The 14,740-nt window shown below is 44.0% G+C and overlaps 1 protein-coding gene across 16 annotated transcripts in view; it reads left to right on the forward strand.

Moving 5' to 3' along the window:
• The window catches only part of PDE1C (phosphodiesterase 1C), a 609,477-nt gene that overhangs the window by 538,503 nt on the left and 56,234 nt on the right, over window positions 1-14,740 (forward strand). For all 16 annotated transcript variants that reach the window (XR_014834316.1, XM_085005901.1, XM_085005902.1 and 13 more), the window contains 3 exons: window positions 2,608-2,728; window positions 4,734-4,909; window positions 13,569-13,802. Coding sequence is in view for 15 of the 16 variants with exons in the window: in XM_085005901.1 (XP_084862027.1) it covers window positions 2,608-2,728; window positions 4,734-4,909; window positions 13,569-13,802 (531 nt within the window). In the remaining variant the exon portion in view is untranslated. The remainder of the gene's footprint in view (window positions 1-2,607; window positions 2,729-4,733; window positions 4,910-13,568; window positions 13,803-14,740) is intronic.

Consider the following 14,740-nt stretch of genomic DNA (forward strand, 5'->3'; position numbering starts at 1 on the left):
GCTAAGCACTATAACAGATGCTATTTTTTTAAAAGGCAAATTATACTTGGTATCTGCTCCCAACGACATTGAACCAATATGGGGTGGTGGGCAAGCTATTACGAAAACGAGACCTATTAGAATGTTACAGTGCTACGACAGAGATTGTACATGGTACAAGCAGGGGCAGAACAGTGTGTGAACCATTAGACCAGGAAAGACTTGTTTAGAGGTAATATTTGAGCTGAGGCCTAGGAGACAGGTAGGCAGTGTCTAGGCAAATGGTGATACGTGTTAGAGTTGCATGGGGTAGGTGGAAGGACATTGCAGGCAATGCCTGCATATGCTAAACAGAGAAATTCAGAACAGTAGAATATGGTCAGGGAATGAATTACAAACAGTTTCATTTGGCTGGAGCAGTGGGTAGGGAGAAGGATGCAGTGAGGGACATGTTTGGAGACGTGTATATTGTATTAAGAAGAACATGTGCTCATCCTTTTCAGTAGGAAGTGAAGGCATATCTAAAGAATTTAAAATAAGGTGAAAACTGTATATGAATTGATGTTTTAGACTAAGAGCCAGCAAACTCTAGCCTATGGGTCAAATGTGACCTGTCGCTTGGTCTTGTGAATAAAGTTTTATTTACAACACAGCTAAGCTCATTCCTTTGTGTATTGTCTATGGCTGCCTCTGCAATACAGAGGAATTAAGGATATGATGTGGCTACAAAACCTAAAAGATTTATCATCTGGCCCTTTACAGAAAAAGTATGTCAATCTGCTTTAGAAAGATTTCTATCGTAGTAGCATGGAAGATTAATTGGAAGGTTTGGAGTAAGACTGAAGACGATGTGGTGCCTCCTGCAACATTATAGGGAGGAGATGCTGAGTATTCGAGCTATAGTACAGGGGCTTTCCAGGAGAGAGGTAGCGTATAGAACATTAAGGATTGGGCTGAATGCAATGCAGAGGTAAAGCCAGCAACTTGAGTAAGTGGTTGGACCATGGTCTCATTTACAAGGGTTGAGGGAAAGCTGATGAGTGAGTTTGGTCTGGACGTGTTGAATGAATTTAACTTGTGGGAAAATAAGGTGAAAATACTGTCATCAAACACTTCAGGTTCAGCTTAAAATTATAGTGCAATTAACTACAATTGAAATCTGGAGTTCAATGTTTCCTTATCAAGATGCTATTGGTATTTGGGAGGCTTCTTGTTTTGCCAGTGACGTTAACAGGATTTTTAGCATCCTTCACTGCCGGGCATTAAATGCCAGTATCATTTCCACCTTGGTCATTGTAAAAACCAAATAGGCATGCATATATTTCCAAATACCATATTCCCTTTGATTGGTGTTTTGTTTACTTGCAATTTTCATGTGTCTGTGTAATGTGTTACCACCATTAGTTCCAGATCATGTATTTTCTCCTGATGTGTCACAGACAACTTGGGTATGTTTGAGCTGTGAGACAGTCCCTCTAGTCTATTGTCAACTATTTCCCCAGCAAGGGATGTCTCAAGACACAGTTCCAGATCTGACCCCTCTCCCAGTTTCCAAACCTGTGCCTTCCCATCTGGCACAGCAGCTCTAAGACGGATCCCACCATCTTTCTCCCCAGCTACACTTTCCCCCATTGTCCCTGTTCTCTCTGCTTTCCTGTTGGAGCTCTCTGACACATCCCACCCAGAGGCAGGACCACCTCCTGCTGTACATTTTCTGCGCCTCCATCACATTCCCGCCTTAAAAGGGCATAGCCTTCCTTACCTTGCCTTTGAGCTGTTGCAACAGCTTCTGAAATGATTTTCCCAGCCTCAGTCCCTGTTGCTCTCTCCCTTCCCATCCATCTTGCCAGATCAATTTTCCCAAATAACTTTTAAAAAATCTTAAGACAATGCTGCCCAAGCATCGCAAGAGAGTTCTAGTGCTTAGGACTAAATCCTAATCCTTTAGTCGGACACTTAGGAACCTCCCTCCGTGAGCTGATAATGACCTGCCTTCCCAGGCATTCCCTTTCTGATTCCAAAAGAATACCTAAACCCCAGTTATTCCCCAGGCACATCCCACACTTTTTTCCATCCTTGTCATTGTGCTGATTTCACCACCCTCCACCTAGAATGAATAGCCTTAGGGTCAGCTCCCATATCACAACCTCCGTAACAGCTCCCATATCACAACCTCCGTAATGCTGCTTGGAGGGAAAATACCCTCTGTCCCGCACCTTCCCAGAGACCTTTATTTGGGCTTCTCCTTTGGCCCTCTCCGCTTTGGTGCTCATGTAATTTCTCCCACAAACCTTGCAAGAGCAGGCAGGCTGTGTGACACATCTCAGTCTTTTATGCAATGCCTATGACAGCATTTTTTTACGTAGTGGATCTTGAATTTGCATTTTTTAAGCACTTTATTGAACTATCTACTGAAAAAGTCATAGGAAAGTTATGGAGGAGAAATGGAACAGACTCCTGAGAGCAAAACGAGAGATATGTTAAATGATTACGACCAACTGATTCCGTCCTAATCTGATCTGGCGCTCTTGTGTAGAAGAAAGATACAGCTCATCAGTTTGCATGGGACAACACAGAAAGGCCCAGGTTCATATGTAGTTCCTCTGAAGCTTTGCTGTTTCTCTTCAGGTTTCATAGATTTCATCGTGGAACCCACCTTCACTGTGCTCACGGACATGACAGAAAAGATCGTGAGTCCACTCATTGATGAAACGTCTCAAACTGGTGGGACAGGACAGAGGCGTTCAAGGTCAGTGCTGAAGCTTAAAGGCTGGGGATCAGGGTGGCTCGTCTGTGTGGATAGAATCCTTTTGGAAGGGATGGGGGTGGTGCTTCATAATGATGTTCACCCTCCCACGTCCTCCTGAGAGCTGTCTGTCTCCTCCTCCTTCCCAGAGGGGTGACGTCCGGCTCTCTGTACTTGCCAGGCTAGGCTGTAAGGGGGCGACCAAGGTCCAGGTCATGACCAGCAGGTTCCCAGTGCGCCCCACCGCTCTTTCGGTACCTTTGCTCAGAACAGCACCAGGCACTGATGTTACCTGCTGTACCCTCAGAGTCCTTGCTCTGCATACACCAAAAAAAAAAAAAAAAAAAATGTACTACTGATCAGAGTTATCACAAGAAGTGAAGCTGACTTTCATTTCTAGGTTGCGGAAGAAAATGAAGAAGGGGAAAAAAACGCATGTTAAATTGCCTTCTGCCACAACATCATTATCCTGCATGTTGATTAGCAGTTGAACAGTAGAGCCTTTGGAATCCTTTGCTGGGTTAAACACCCTGGCTCTCTTACGTGTTAGCTATGCCATCATGCCAACAGTTGCCTCACTTTCCCCATCTAAGGAAGTATGGGTTTTTTTGTTGTTGTTGTCTTTTTTTAGAGCCGCACCCACAGCACATGGAGGTTCCCAGGCTAGAGGTCGAATCGGAGCTGTAGCCAGCGGCCTACACCACAGCCACAGCAACTCGGGATCCGAGCCGCATCTGCGACCTACACCACAGCTCACGGCAATGCCAGATCCTTAACCCTCTGAGCGAGGCCAGGAATCGAACCTGCAACCTCATGGTTCCTAATCAGATTCGTTAACCACTGCGCCACGACGGGACCTCCAGGAAGTGCGGATTATAGTATTTGTAGGTTACAGGTTAAATGAATGATTTAATTACATTAAGTCCTTATAACAGGGTCCAGCACAGAGGCAGAGCAACTACAATGAAGCTAGTGTGCAGTCTTTATTAGTAGTTTGTATTCCTACTAGTACTACTCCTTTCCATGCAAAACTTGGACTTTGTCAGAAGGCAGAGAAAGGGAACGGAGAAGAAAAAGAGAAGAAGGGAGCAAGAGGAGGAGTAAAGAGGAGAAAGAAAGGCAGGAAGACTCTTAGGACAGTGGGATCCCAGGGATGCGGAAGGTGGACGGACGCAGTCAAGACTGCTAGGCACACACCCCCTGCCCCTGCAGGCCCTGGCCGGAGCCCTGTGCTGCCTGTGCAGTCAGCCTTGGTTGTCATTTAGTGGGTTTGCATTTGTCAGTTACTGCTCTAGCCCCCTGAAAGAGTGTGATTCTTCAGCATTTTCCAGCAGGATGGCACTGTCTATATAATAATATGTACTTCTATATGTCTTAAAGTTGCCCATATTTAAAGCTTAAATTAATAGTGTATTTTTTATAAAAAGGTCTATGCATGACTGCTCTTCCAGAATCTCTAAGCTGCCTGTGCCTCTCCACCTTCCCCCAGGAACATAAGGAATCACCATGCTCTGGCCTTGGGGATCCTGAATCAGAGGCTCTTGAGTACGGGAGCCGGTGGGGGGGGGTGCTGGAGAATAAGAAGACCAAGTGGCCAGGTAGCTTGGAAAAGTGATCAGTATGGAGACAGGTGGAACTGTGGCTCCAGGGAAACGTCACGTTCAAATGAGTTCATTTCGAAGCGTCAAAGACAGAGAATTCACATGTGGGGAATCTAGTCAGATGGAAAAATAAGATCTGAAATACAGGGATTGTGGGGTATATTAATCCTCAGAAGGCTAAAAATCTTGATTTTTTTTTTCTGCCAAAGATGGAGAATGTCCTAGTTGTTGTATATGGAAACCAGGAATTATAAACCTCAGGCCCCAGGAATTTCACAACAGTAACTTGATGAGTGTTAACCACTCCTCTCTTAGCTATGTGCATTAGCACACATTTTCCAAACACTAACCCTCTCGTTTGGTGTGTTTTTTTTTGTTTGTTTGTTTTTGTTTTTTTTGTCCTCTAGTTTAAACAACATCAGTTCGTCAGACGCCAAGCGATCAACCGTCAAGAGCTCTGGCTCAGAAGGAAGTGCCCCAATCAACAATTCCGTCATCCCCGTTGATTACAAGAGTTTTAAAGCCACATGGACTGAGGTGGTGCACATCAATCGGGAGAGATGGAGGGCCAAGGTGCCCAAAGGTAAGCTGTCCACACCATGCAGACCCACGCGCCAAGCAAGGCATTGCCACTTTGGTGGATAGATGTTGCAAATGAAGCCCAAACTCAGGATGTAGACTCGCATTGCTGCATGTCAGGATCAACTGTCTTTTTCTCTTCATCATATCTGACGCTCCACGCAGGATAGAGGGAGGCCGACCGCCAAGCCTTCCAGCCGCATGACCTTGGTGCTCTGTGACCAAACTCCTCTCAAAATGAAGGCTCTGTAGAGGAGGGGGGCTGTATTTCTTGATTTCTCCTCGGCCCTCTTGTCATTCTCATTTCATGTCAGGTGGCACAGCTCTAAGGCCTTTCTTCCTGCTTTTATGTTAGTGAGGCCTGGCCAGTGACCACCTCCGTCAATATCTTGGGATAGAAGAAGCTTTAATTTCCTTACGTGCATTTTTACCTTCCTTTTGTGTTCTCAGTTTCCGTTCCGTCCTTACTCAGGCCGACCTTCTGAAATGAAGGTACCTTGCAGGTAAACAGAAACTCAAAGACAGGAAAGTCATCACTCTTGGTACTATAAACAACAGCAACAACAACAAAAAACTGACATTGGTTTGTTCTTTGTGGTTCTTTTGGGTTTTTTTTTTTGTTTTTTTTTTTTTTTGTCTTTTTGCCTTTTTTAGGGCCACTCCCGCGGCATATGGAGGTTCCCAGGCTAGGGGTCAACTCAGAGCTGTAGCCGCCGGCCTTCGTACGCCAGAGCCACAGCAACTCGGGATCCGAGCCTCGTCTGTGACCTACACCACAGCTCATGGCAACGCCAGATCCTTAACCCGCTGAGTGAAGCCAGGGGTCGAACCCGCAACCTCGTGGTTTCTAGTCGGATTCGTTAACCACTGAGCCACGATGGGAACTCCTGGTTTGTTCTTCGAAAGCTGGCATCCGTTTGCTTACATGTGTATTTGTGTTTATTGAGCACATGCATAAGAGTCGTACATAGCTCATGCTCACTCTGTAGTCTAGGTAGGAACACATACCTTGGGTAAGTGTTAGGAAGCTGTGATGCCAGATTCCAGAGAGGGACACAGATGTGGCCCTACAGGGTGGCCCTACAGCTCAGTGATGAGGCTCATCTCAGTGGGTTTTGTGGGAGGAGCTTCCAACAGTAGTCAGTTTTTGCCAGTATCTCTTGAGTGCCTCCTGTAGGCCAGGCCCTGTACTCAGTGTTACTCACAGGGGAATAATAGACATCCTTGTCCTCAAAGCTCACAGTGTCTTGGGTGGGGGGTGGAGAGGCGTTAACACAGGATTTCTTTCAAAGGAGGAATGGAAGGTCACCAGCACCCATCAGCCCTGAGCCCCAGATGCTCCTAATAGACAAGAAACGTTTTATCCCCTGCCGCAGCATCCCACACTTTTATCGACCCAGTGTCTGCAGAAGTGAGAAGAAGGGTGGGTGTAGCCAGGCACAGAACATTCTGGCAGTCTCAGTCCTCATACATGGGGCGGCAGCTTCTAGTGTGGGAGACGAGACCTCACTTTTGGAGTTATTCAGAGGCCACCACTGTGTTGTGTCCATGTGGCTGCTCATTTCAAATGGGGCAAAGGGTTTATATTTATGGCTCTTTTAAGACATACCTGGGCCCTTGTCATCGGGGGCAGATGTTGCATCCTGAACTATGGAGGGAGTCGTGTCTCTCCCATATTCTAGGTGTAGCCTCTCTCAGTCTATGCAGATGCTTTAAACATCCAGTCCTCCCAGTTGGCTGGCGAGGCAAGCAGCAATGGCAGCTATGCATCTTTTCAAAGAGGCACTTTCTTATGATCAGTTACACTCATTACACTTGAAAGTCCAATTCCTGACAGCACGCAATTTAAAGAGGTACTTCAAAATAATTCGTTTGCAATTATCTGGCTTACTCAAATTACCTTCCGCTTCCCCCCTTCTGGGGAAGCATTAGACCATTTATTTTTCAGAGGAAAACTGGCCCTTTAAAAAAGACAGATAAATAAGCTCTAGTAGTTTTTAAATATGTGAGATATGCTGAGAGAGATAGCTTTTTTTTTTTTCTTTTTTTTTGGCTTCTTCGGGCTGCACCCATGGCATATGGACGTTCCCAAGCGAGGGATCACATTGGAGCTGTAGCCACTGGCCTACACCAGAGCCATAGCAACGCTGGATCCGAGCCATATCTGCGACCTACACCACAGCTCATGGCAACGCCAGATCCTTAACCCACTGCGCGAAGCCAGGGAGCAAACCCTTGTCCTCATGGATACTAGTCTGGTTTGTTACTGCTATGCCATAATGGCAACTCCTTTTTATTTTTTGTTTTTTGTTTTTAGAGATAGGCTTAAGCTAACCTCTTCCTAAGCTTATAGGGGTGCTTGGAAAGACATCTTTCAGCTAAAATTGAAGGGCTGCCTGAGGTTGTACCCCGAAGGAGGTGATGTATTTGGAGACGGGGAGCAAGGGGAGAGGGTGTAAACAAAGGGCACAGCCCTTGGGTTTTGTCTCTTTTGGAGGAGGATAGATTAGCTATCCAAGCAGAAGTTCCTTGGGGAAAGGGAGAACTGAATCCCTACTCACCCTGTGTGCTTTGGCAAATTCAGGTAGATTCTTTGGGAAAATTCCCTTTGAAAATTCGCTATGATAATAGACATCACAGAGTTGATGCAAAGAACAGAAATTATATGTGTAAGACACTGAGAAGAGAGCCTGCACGTGGTTAGTGCCTGATAAGTGGTAGGTGTTGTTTTTTTTCAAACATTGGAAAAGAAAGTTAGAGGTTTGTTTGAATGCAACGTTAAGAAGGTGGAGGTCAAAATGCCAACCTATAGTTAACATCTTGTAACACTGTCAGCCTCCCAGTAATGCTGCTGTTGGCTGGTTAACTGGTGTTAAGTCCACATCATTTTCCCATCAGCGACTGGTTTGTACTAGACCATCCCAGGCTATTGTGCTCGTTATTCTTTTTTTTTTTTTTTTTTTTTTTATTTTCCCACTGTACAGCAAGGGGGTCAGGTCATCCTTAGATGTATACATTGCAGTTACAGTTTTTTCCCCCACCCTTTCTTCTGTTGCGACATGAGTATCTAGACATAGTTCTTCGTTATTCTTTTTTGCCAGAAAAACCCTGATTTCATCCAAGGCTGCCCTGTGTGGGGTACTTGAATATATGTTGTTATTAAATTGATCAGAAGTGGAATTGGATCTAAAAATCTTGGTTTAATTAACCGACTTGATTTACAAAGCTAGCTAGGCCAGAATGCATAGTTGTTTGAAAAATTAAATCCATGTTTTTTACAGCTCTCAGAGCTGAAAATTATTATTCCCAAAGATGTGTAGGTATAACATTGCCAGTCTAATCAGTATTGATAAGTTTCCATTTGGTGTTTAATACTTTTTAAACATGTTTTTTTCTGGTGTAAAAATAACAGGTGTTTACATTGCAATGCTGAAATATAAACAAAATATGTAAAGAAGAAAATAAAAACCCTTATAAATTTTCCAGCCAAGTATAACTATTGTTGAAATTCTGATGTAATTCTTTTTAACTTCATTTGCTGTGTGTATTTATATAGGTAAAAATTTGCCCTTAAATAGGGATCATATGTAATATGGTATTTTCTGTCTCTGTATCTATTTTGAAGATTTTATTTTTATATTGAATATTCTTAGGAAGTATGATTTAAATCGGCTACATTGTATTGCAGTTTCTGCCTTACTTTTTTCCAGTTAGTCAGTTTGTCTTATGCTTCTTAACTTTGTTTATGGTCTTTTAAAATACATCCTTGGAGTTTCTGTCGTGGCGCAGTGGTTAACGAATCCGACTAGGAACCATGAGGTTGCAGGTTTGGTCACTGCCCTTGCTCAGTGGGTTAACGATCCGGCGTTGCCGTGAGCTGTGGTGTAGGTTGCAGACGCGGCTCGGATCCCGCGTTGCTGTGGCTGTGGTGTAGGCCGGTGGCTACAGCTCCGATTAGACCCCTAGCCTGGGAACCTCCATATGCCGCGGGAGTGGCCCAAGAAATAGCTAAAAAGACAAAAAAAAAAGACAATAAAATAAAATAAAATACATCCTGTTTTTATTTTACTAGAGATTAGCTTTATCTTTTTTATTGAATTCGTTTCCTATATATATATAAATATGAAATAGTATATTATGATACTCCTTTTCAAATGCTGAGAAGTTTATTGAATTTTTTAAAATTTTTTCTATTGTCACTCAGTTTTTATTGAAATAGTATGAGAGGTTCAACTTAGGTAGACTATAAGTAAATTGTTACTTTGCAGTTAACTTATCCTTTAATATTGTTTCTGACGTATACATCAAGTTTTATATTGACAATGGTTTTTATTTAACACTATGAATTTTGGGGATTTTGTTTTGTTATTTTTCGGTCATGCCTGCAGCATGGGATTGAACCCAAGCCATAGCAGTGTTAATGCCAGATCTTTAATGGCTACGCCACCAGGGAACTCTATAATCTACTAATTTTACTGCACATCATTAATGCATTTTCCTCATTCTGAGTTTTTAACATTGATTGGGTTTTTCTGTCAGCTGAAGCACTTTGGCTAAAATTTGTAGAAAGGTCTGATGGGAACATCTTCTGAGTCCTTAACTATCTAGAAGTACCTTTCTGCGTTCTTGTACATAATCGAAAGTCTACTATACAAAATTCATATAGCGTTTTGGTTGTTTTGTTAATTTCTCTCCTTTTCTTTCTCTCTCTTTTTGTAGATGAAATAGTCATTTCAGAAAATCATACTAAGGAATAATTATCCCAATACCATTTTAAACCAAGAACCTATAGCCTCATTTATTCAGAAAGGCAAATTAAATGAAGAAATCAATGCATTTCTCCAAGACTGCACAGACATTCAGCATAGGATAGAACCAGCTCTCAGGAGGAATGCAATTTATGGGCCATGAGGGTCTCTGCTCTGCCTTAACTCTTTAGCTGCTTGCTTTAGGCCATTTTGGCTGTTTTTATAATGATCACATTGCCACAGACAGTCTGAAATGGAAAGCAGAAGGAAACGGGATTAAACTAAAACGTTTGCTTTCTGCTAGTCTAGAGCCTAGGAGTGTCACAGATGCTAAATCTGAAACCTGAAAAGTTAATTCTTTGCATATATGTCATTTTTGGAACCTGTTATCATGTACAGATTAATTGTTCTACCTCCTGCTTTGTGTTAAAGTAGGAAAGATTTTATGTATATTAATAATTTCACCCTGAAAATACAAGGGGATTGGATTACAGTGGAACAGATGTACTTCCTGTCAGTGTATTTTTCGAATTTATGTGTTTGCTTGTTTTTATGTACTTATCGAGAGTAGGAGCACTGGTGCTGGGGGCTGATCACACTAATTTGAGATATTTCAGAGAGGTGAGAAAGAAACCGGAGTGGAGAAGACAGGTTGTAGGGCATTTCAGAACCATTCACTGGAACACAATTGCTGCAGGGAAAGGAATCATACTGGATCTGAATGTGAAGTCCTAAGAGCTACCAGTCGTTGATTTAAACATTAATTGCCTGCTGTCAGTTGTCACTGAGCCCAAACAGATTTGTGTCTGAAATGTGCCCCCCACCTCCCGGGATTTTTTTTTTTTTTTTTGGCCAGATTTTTTCCTAGAAAATTGGTCTGACTCAGTTGTCAAATGAATTTTTCTTGCTCAGATAATATTTTGTGCTCCTGTCGCAAACCAGAATTTAACACCTTCAGCTTCCATCCAAATTGCTTTTAACTTGGGGATATTCTGAAGGTTGAACGTTTGCCACAGATTCAGTGGGAATCCTGTGAGGGGAGTATATACATTGGTTTACCTGATACCTGAGTGTGAATGAATTTTCTCCCCCCCCCCCTTGGCCCACTTTCCGTCGCTGTGTAGTAAGTACAGTCATTCTTTTACGCACCTGCTTTAGTGGTTAAGGAAACTAACATTGGTCAAATGGCTGATTCTTTCAGGATAGGACTTTATCGTGTGTGTACTTCCTGTCTTGTATTCCGGTCTGGGTTGCTGATGATGGAATAGGTCCAGGTCAGGTTCATTGGTAGATAAGGTGACTCACACCCATCGTATACATTTCATTTAGTCTACAAAGACCCCACGAGCATCTGCTAGATGCCAGGTGCTGGATCAAGCACTGGAAATTCAGTGATAGAGATGACATTAGACCTTTGTCCTCAGTGCACTCATAGAAGGATGAGAGGAAGTCTGGACGAATGTTCTGGGGAGGATTCTGTGGGCCTGCAGCCTCCTGAGAATGCCATCTCACTGTCTTCTTCTGTAAGGGCATTCTTTTCCTCTTTAGTTGTACCCCTTAGTAGAAGTCGGAAGACATACTGTACTGTATATGCACATAATTATGTGATTTTTGTCAAGAGATATTTCCTTACCTTTTTATCGTAAATTATAAATACATCCTGTTGGGAAGTAGAATGTCATGAAATATTGAATGGCAAATATTTAAAATTTAATCAGTGCTTGTCAATCCAGACTGCATGTTAGAATCATCTGGAGAGCATTAAAAATATCCTACTCTTGCCCTTGTCCCTCCAGAGTCTGATTTAACTTGTCTGGGGTGAGGCCAGGCCATCGGTTTGGTTGGGTGCATGGATGAATCAATGAAAGGATGAATGAAAACTTCCCAGCATATTAAGGAGGACATCTGAGCCAGGCACGTGGAAGGGCAGGAAGAGTTAAATGAAGCCAGAGATCACAGACATTCACAAAATGTAATGCCGAAAAGCCCCGTGAACACGGGAACCTGGAACCAGGTCTGGGCTTTGTGCGCCTTCGCAGCTGAAACACAGGGAACCATGATCACGTGCATAACTGCTCCGGTGCCCATTAGATTAAAAACACACTTGTCATCTATGAAGGCCACCTGCTTTCAGGGCCAAGGCTCACTAAGGGACATAAAGAGCACCCCTGGTGATGAGGTGTGGGATATTTGTAACACAGCTAGAGGAGGAAGGCGATAATGCTTTTCCTAGGGGAGGGTGGAAGGCCTTTTGAGTGAATTAGCTGCTAAGCAAGTGAGCCTCCAGACCCCGGGGGAGGACTGGTCTCTGTTAGGTGCCTTCCACGTGTGGTACTTCCCACCGCCCGGCTCCGCTTCATGGCCTCCACGGCTCTGCATGTTCCCACCCCTGCGTGTCCTTGGTCCTTTGACCATGTCATCTGTCACTAACCCCTCACTAAACTTGCTTTAGCCGTACGGCCAACTCACTGTCCCTTGAACATACCAAGCTCATTCCAGTCTTACGTTTTCAAATTTCTGCCTAGAGTGCTCTTTCTCGTGATTATTGCGTGGGCAGCAATTCATCATTCAGGACTGGTCAGATGTCACCTTCTCCACCTCCTTCCCTACGGCTCCCTCCTTCCCTCATGCTCAGCCATGTTATTCTTCCCTACATTTTTTTTTGAATAGCCCTTTTCACCATTTGAAATTATCTTAGTGATTTGTTTGCTTAATTGTGGTCTTTTTTACTCTATAAGTCTTCTTGCTTGCTGCTCTATGCTGCCCAGTGCCTGAAATGGTCCTTGACATTGTAGCTGTTCAATAAATATTAGTTGAATGATTGTATTAGTTTTTTTGGGGTTCCCCCCCCCTTCATGGACATAGGCAGTTACACTATTTTTTTTTTTTTTGTCTTTTTAGGGTCGCAGCTGCTGCATAGGGAGGTTCCCAGGCTAGGGGTTGAATTGGAGCTCTAGTTGCCGGCCTACACCACAGCCACAGCAACGCCAGATCCAAGGCACATCTGCGACTTACACCACAGCTCATGGCAACACCCGATCCTTAACCCACTGAGCGAGGCCAGGGATCGAACCTGCATCCTCATGGCCACGATGGGAACTCCTATGCTATGGTTTTGATTAAACACAGAGACAGACCCTTTCACAGTCAACCAAACTGGCGATAAGGCTGACATCCTCTCATTCAAGGGAAAGACCCAGACCAGGGTCCCTGGCCAAACTAAAGGCCATCTCTCATCTTTTGGTCAGTTTGAAGACCATATTTTTTCGTGAGGCTTAATTACCCTCTTTGTACTTTTAAATGCATAGACAGTAGCCCTAAACTGGGTTATTCTAGTGGAGGTTATTTTCCCTCTATTTTGATTTTGTGATCAATTTTTTAATGCTTAAACTCCAGATCCTAAGCAAACGTAGATGAAACTTCAGTTTTTACTGAGGCTGTGGGAGAGTTTTGTAATGTCTCCGAACCTCAATTCCACATGTGTAAAATAGGGTTCCAATAATAGCTACTATACGAGGTTGAGACTGAGAGGAAGTCACCCTTGAAAAGCACATAGCAGAATACCTGGCATAAAGGATACACTCAAGAGAACTTATTGATGATAATATTAGCAACGCCAGTTCTTGCAGTGGTTTATTAAGTATTATTATCTGTATTCTTACTTTGTCCCTGCCCCTTTTTCCAACCCACTGTTTTCAGAAATGTCATTGCCGTGAATCGATTTTATTGGTTTCCTGAATCTACATCCGATCTGGCTTGAATGAACCACAATTATGCCCCAAACACTCAGTAAACACATTAGGTTATTTTTGGTGTATCAGTTCCCCATACCAATTCTTGTTTTTGTTCAAGGAGACAGTCCTCTTAATGGCATGACCTCTTTCTTTTTGGCTCCTTTCCTTGCCCTGGCTGCAGAGGAGAAAGCCAAGAAAGAAGCAGAAGAAAAGGCCCGCCTGGCCGCAGAGGAGAAGCAGAAGGAAATGGAAGCCAAGAGCCAGGCGGAAGACGGTGCAGCTGGCAAAGCTGAGAAAAAGGCTTCTGGGGAAGCGAAGACTCACCCCGTCAATGGAACCCGAACAAACAAAAGCGACAACCCTCATGGGAAAAATCCCAAAGCTGAGAAGTCGGCAGGAGAAAAGCAACAGAATGGTGAGTAGAATCGAGCTGCCTAAAGGCTGTTTTCGGGTGTTAATGACGTGATGAATGGAAACTGGCAAAGAACTGCCCCTGTGAGGACAGCTCGCCAAGCAGGGCTGCCCTGACCATCCGGCTGCCGCCCATCACACTTCCCTGGGCTGTGGATGCCATTAGAATCCCATCCAAAGCAGCCAGAAGCTTGCCTGCCCTGTTCTCTCTGGGGATATTTATACCTTTGGGGCCTTTCCCAGCTGTTCTGGAGACTCTGGCCAGTGTCTGCCTACCCACCAGGGAAATGACTATTAGCCATCCCAGCACATTCCTGAGTGCTTAGCGCCAGGATGGATGAATGGAAAAGCAGTCTCCTGTACGTAACGTCCCCCTAGCAGCGCTAGAGCTCATGTGTGCCTCGGGTCTGCTTCCCTAGGATCGGTCCATACGTCTGTAGGTGAACAAGTGTGTACCTTAGGGTGACCAGTCATCCCAGTTTGCCTGGGACTGAAGGGTTTCCTGGGATTCAGGGCTTTCAGTATTAAAACCAGAGAAGTTCTAGGCAAGCTGGAATGAGCTGGCCCCAGGATGACTTCTTATATTTAATGGCCTCAGGATTTATCCTGAACCAGTGACAGTAGTGGCTCAGAAGTCCCCAACAGACATGTGCAGAAAAGAGACTGGTTTTGTTAGGTCTGGGGATTGCAGGATACAGTAAATACCAAAGAAATCTTCAAGAAGAGGTGATGCCTGAGCTGGGTTTTTTTTTTTTCTTCTCTTTTCTTTTCTTTGCTACGACGTGCAGTAGCTTGATGTGGGATCTCAGTCTCCAAAACAGGAATTGAACCTGGGCCACAACAGTGAAAATCCAAGTCTTAACCATGAGACCACCAGGGAGCTCCCTGAGCTGGGTTTTAGTTGCTGTAATTTGGGGGGATACAGGGACCTCTCAGCCAGAG

This window comes from Sus scrofa, chromosome 18 (assembly GCF_054392235.1).
Source record: "Sus scrofa isolate SSC_HxYL_T2T_F1_AM1 chromosome 18, Sscrofa_HxYL_maternal_Yorkshire_Landrace_v2.0, whole genome shotgun sequence".
In the NCBI taxonomy this organism is placed as follows: Eukaryota; Metazoa; Chordata; class Mammalia; order Artiodactyla; family Suidae; genus Sus; species Sus scrofa.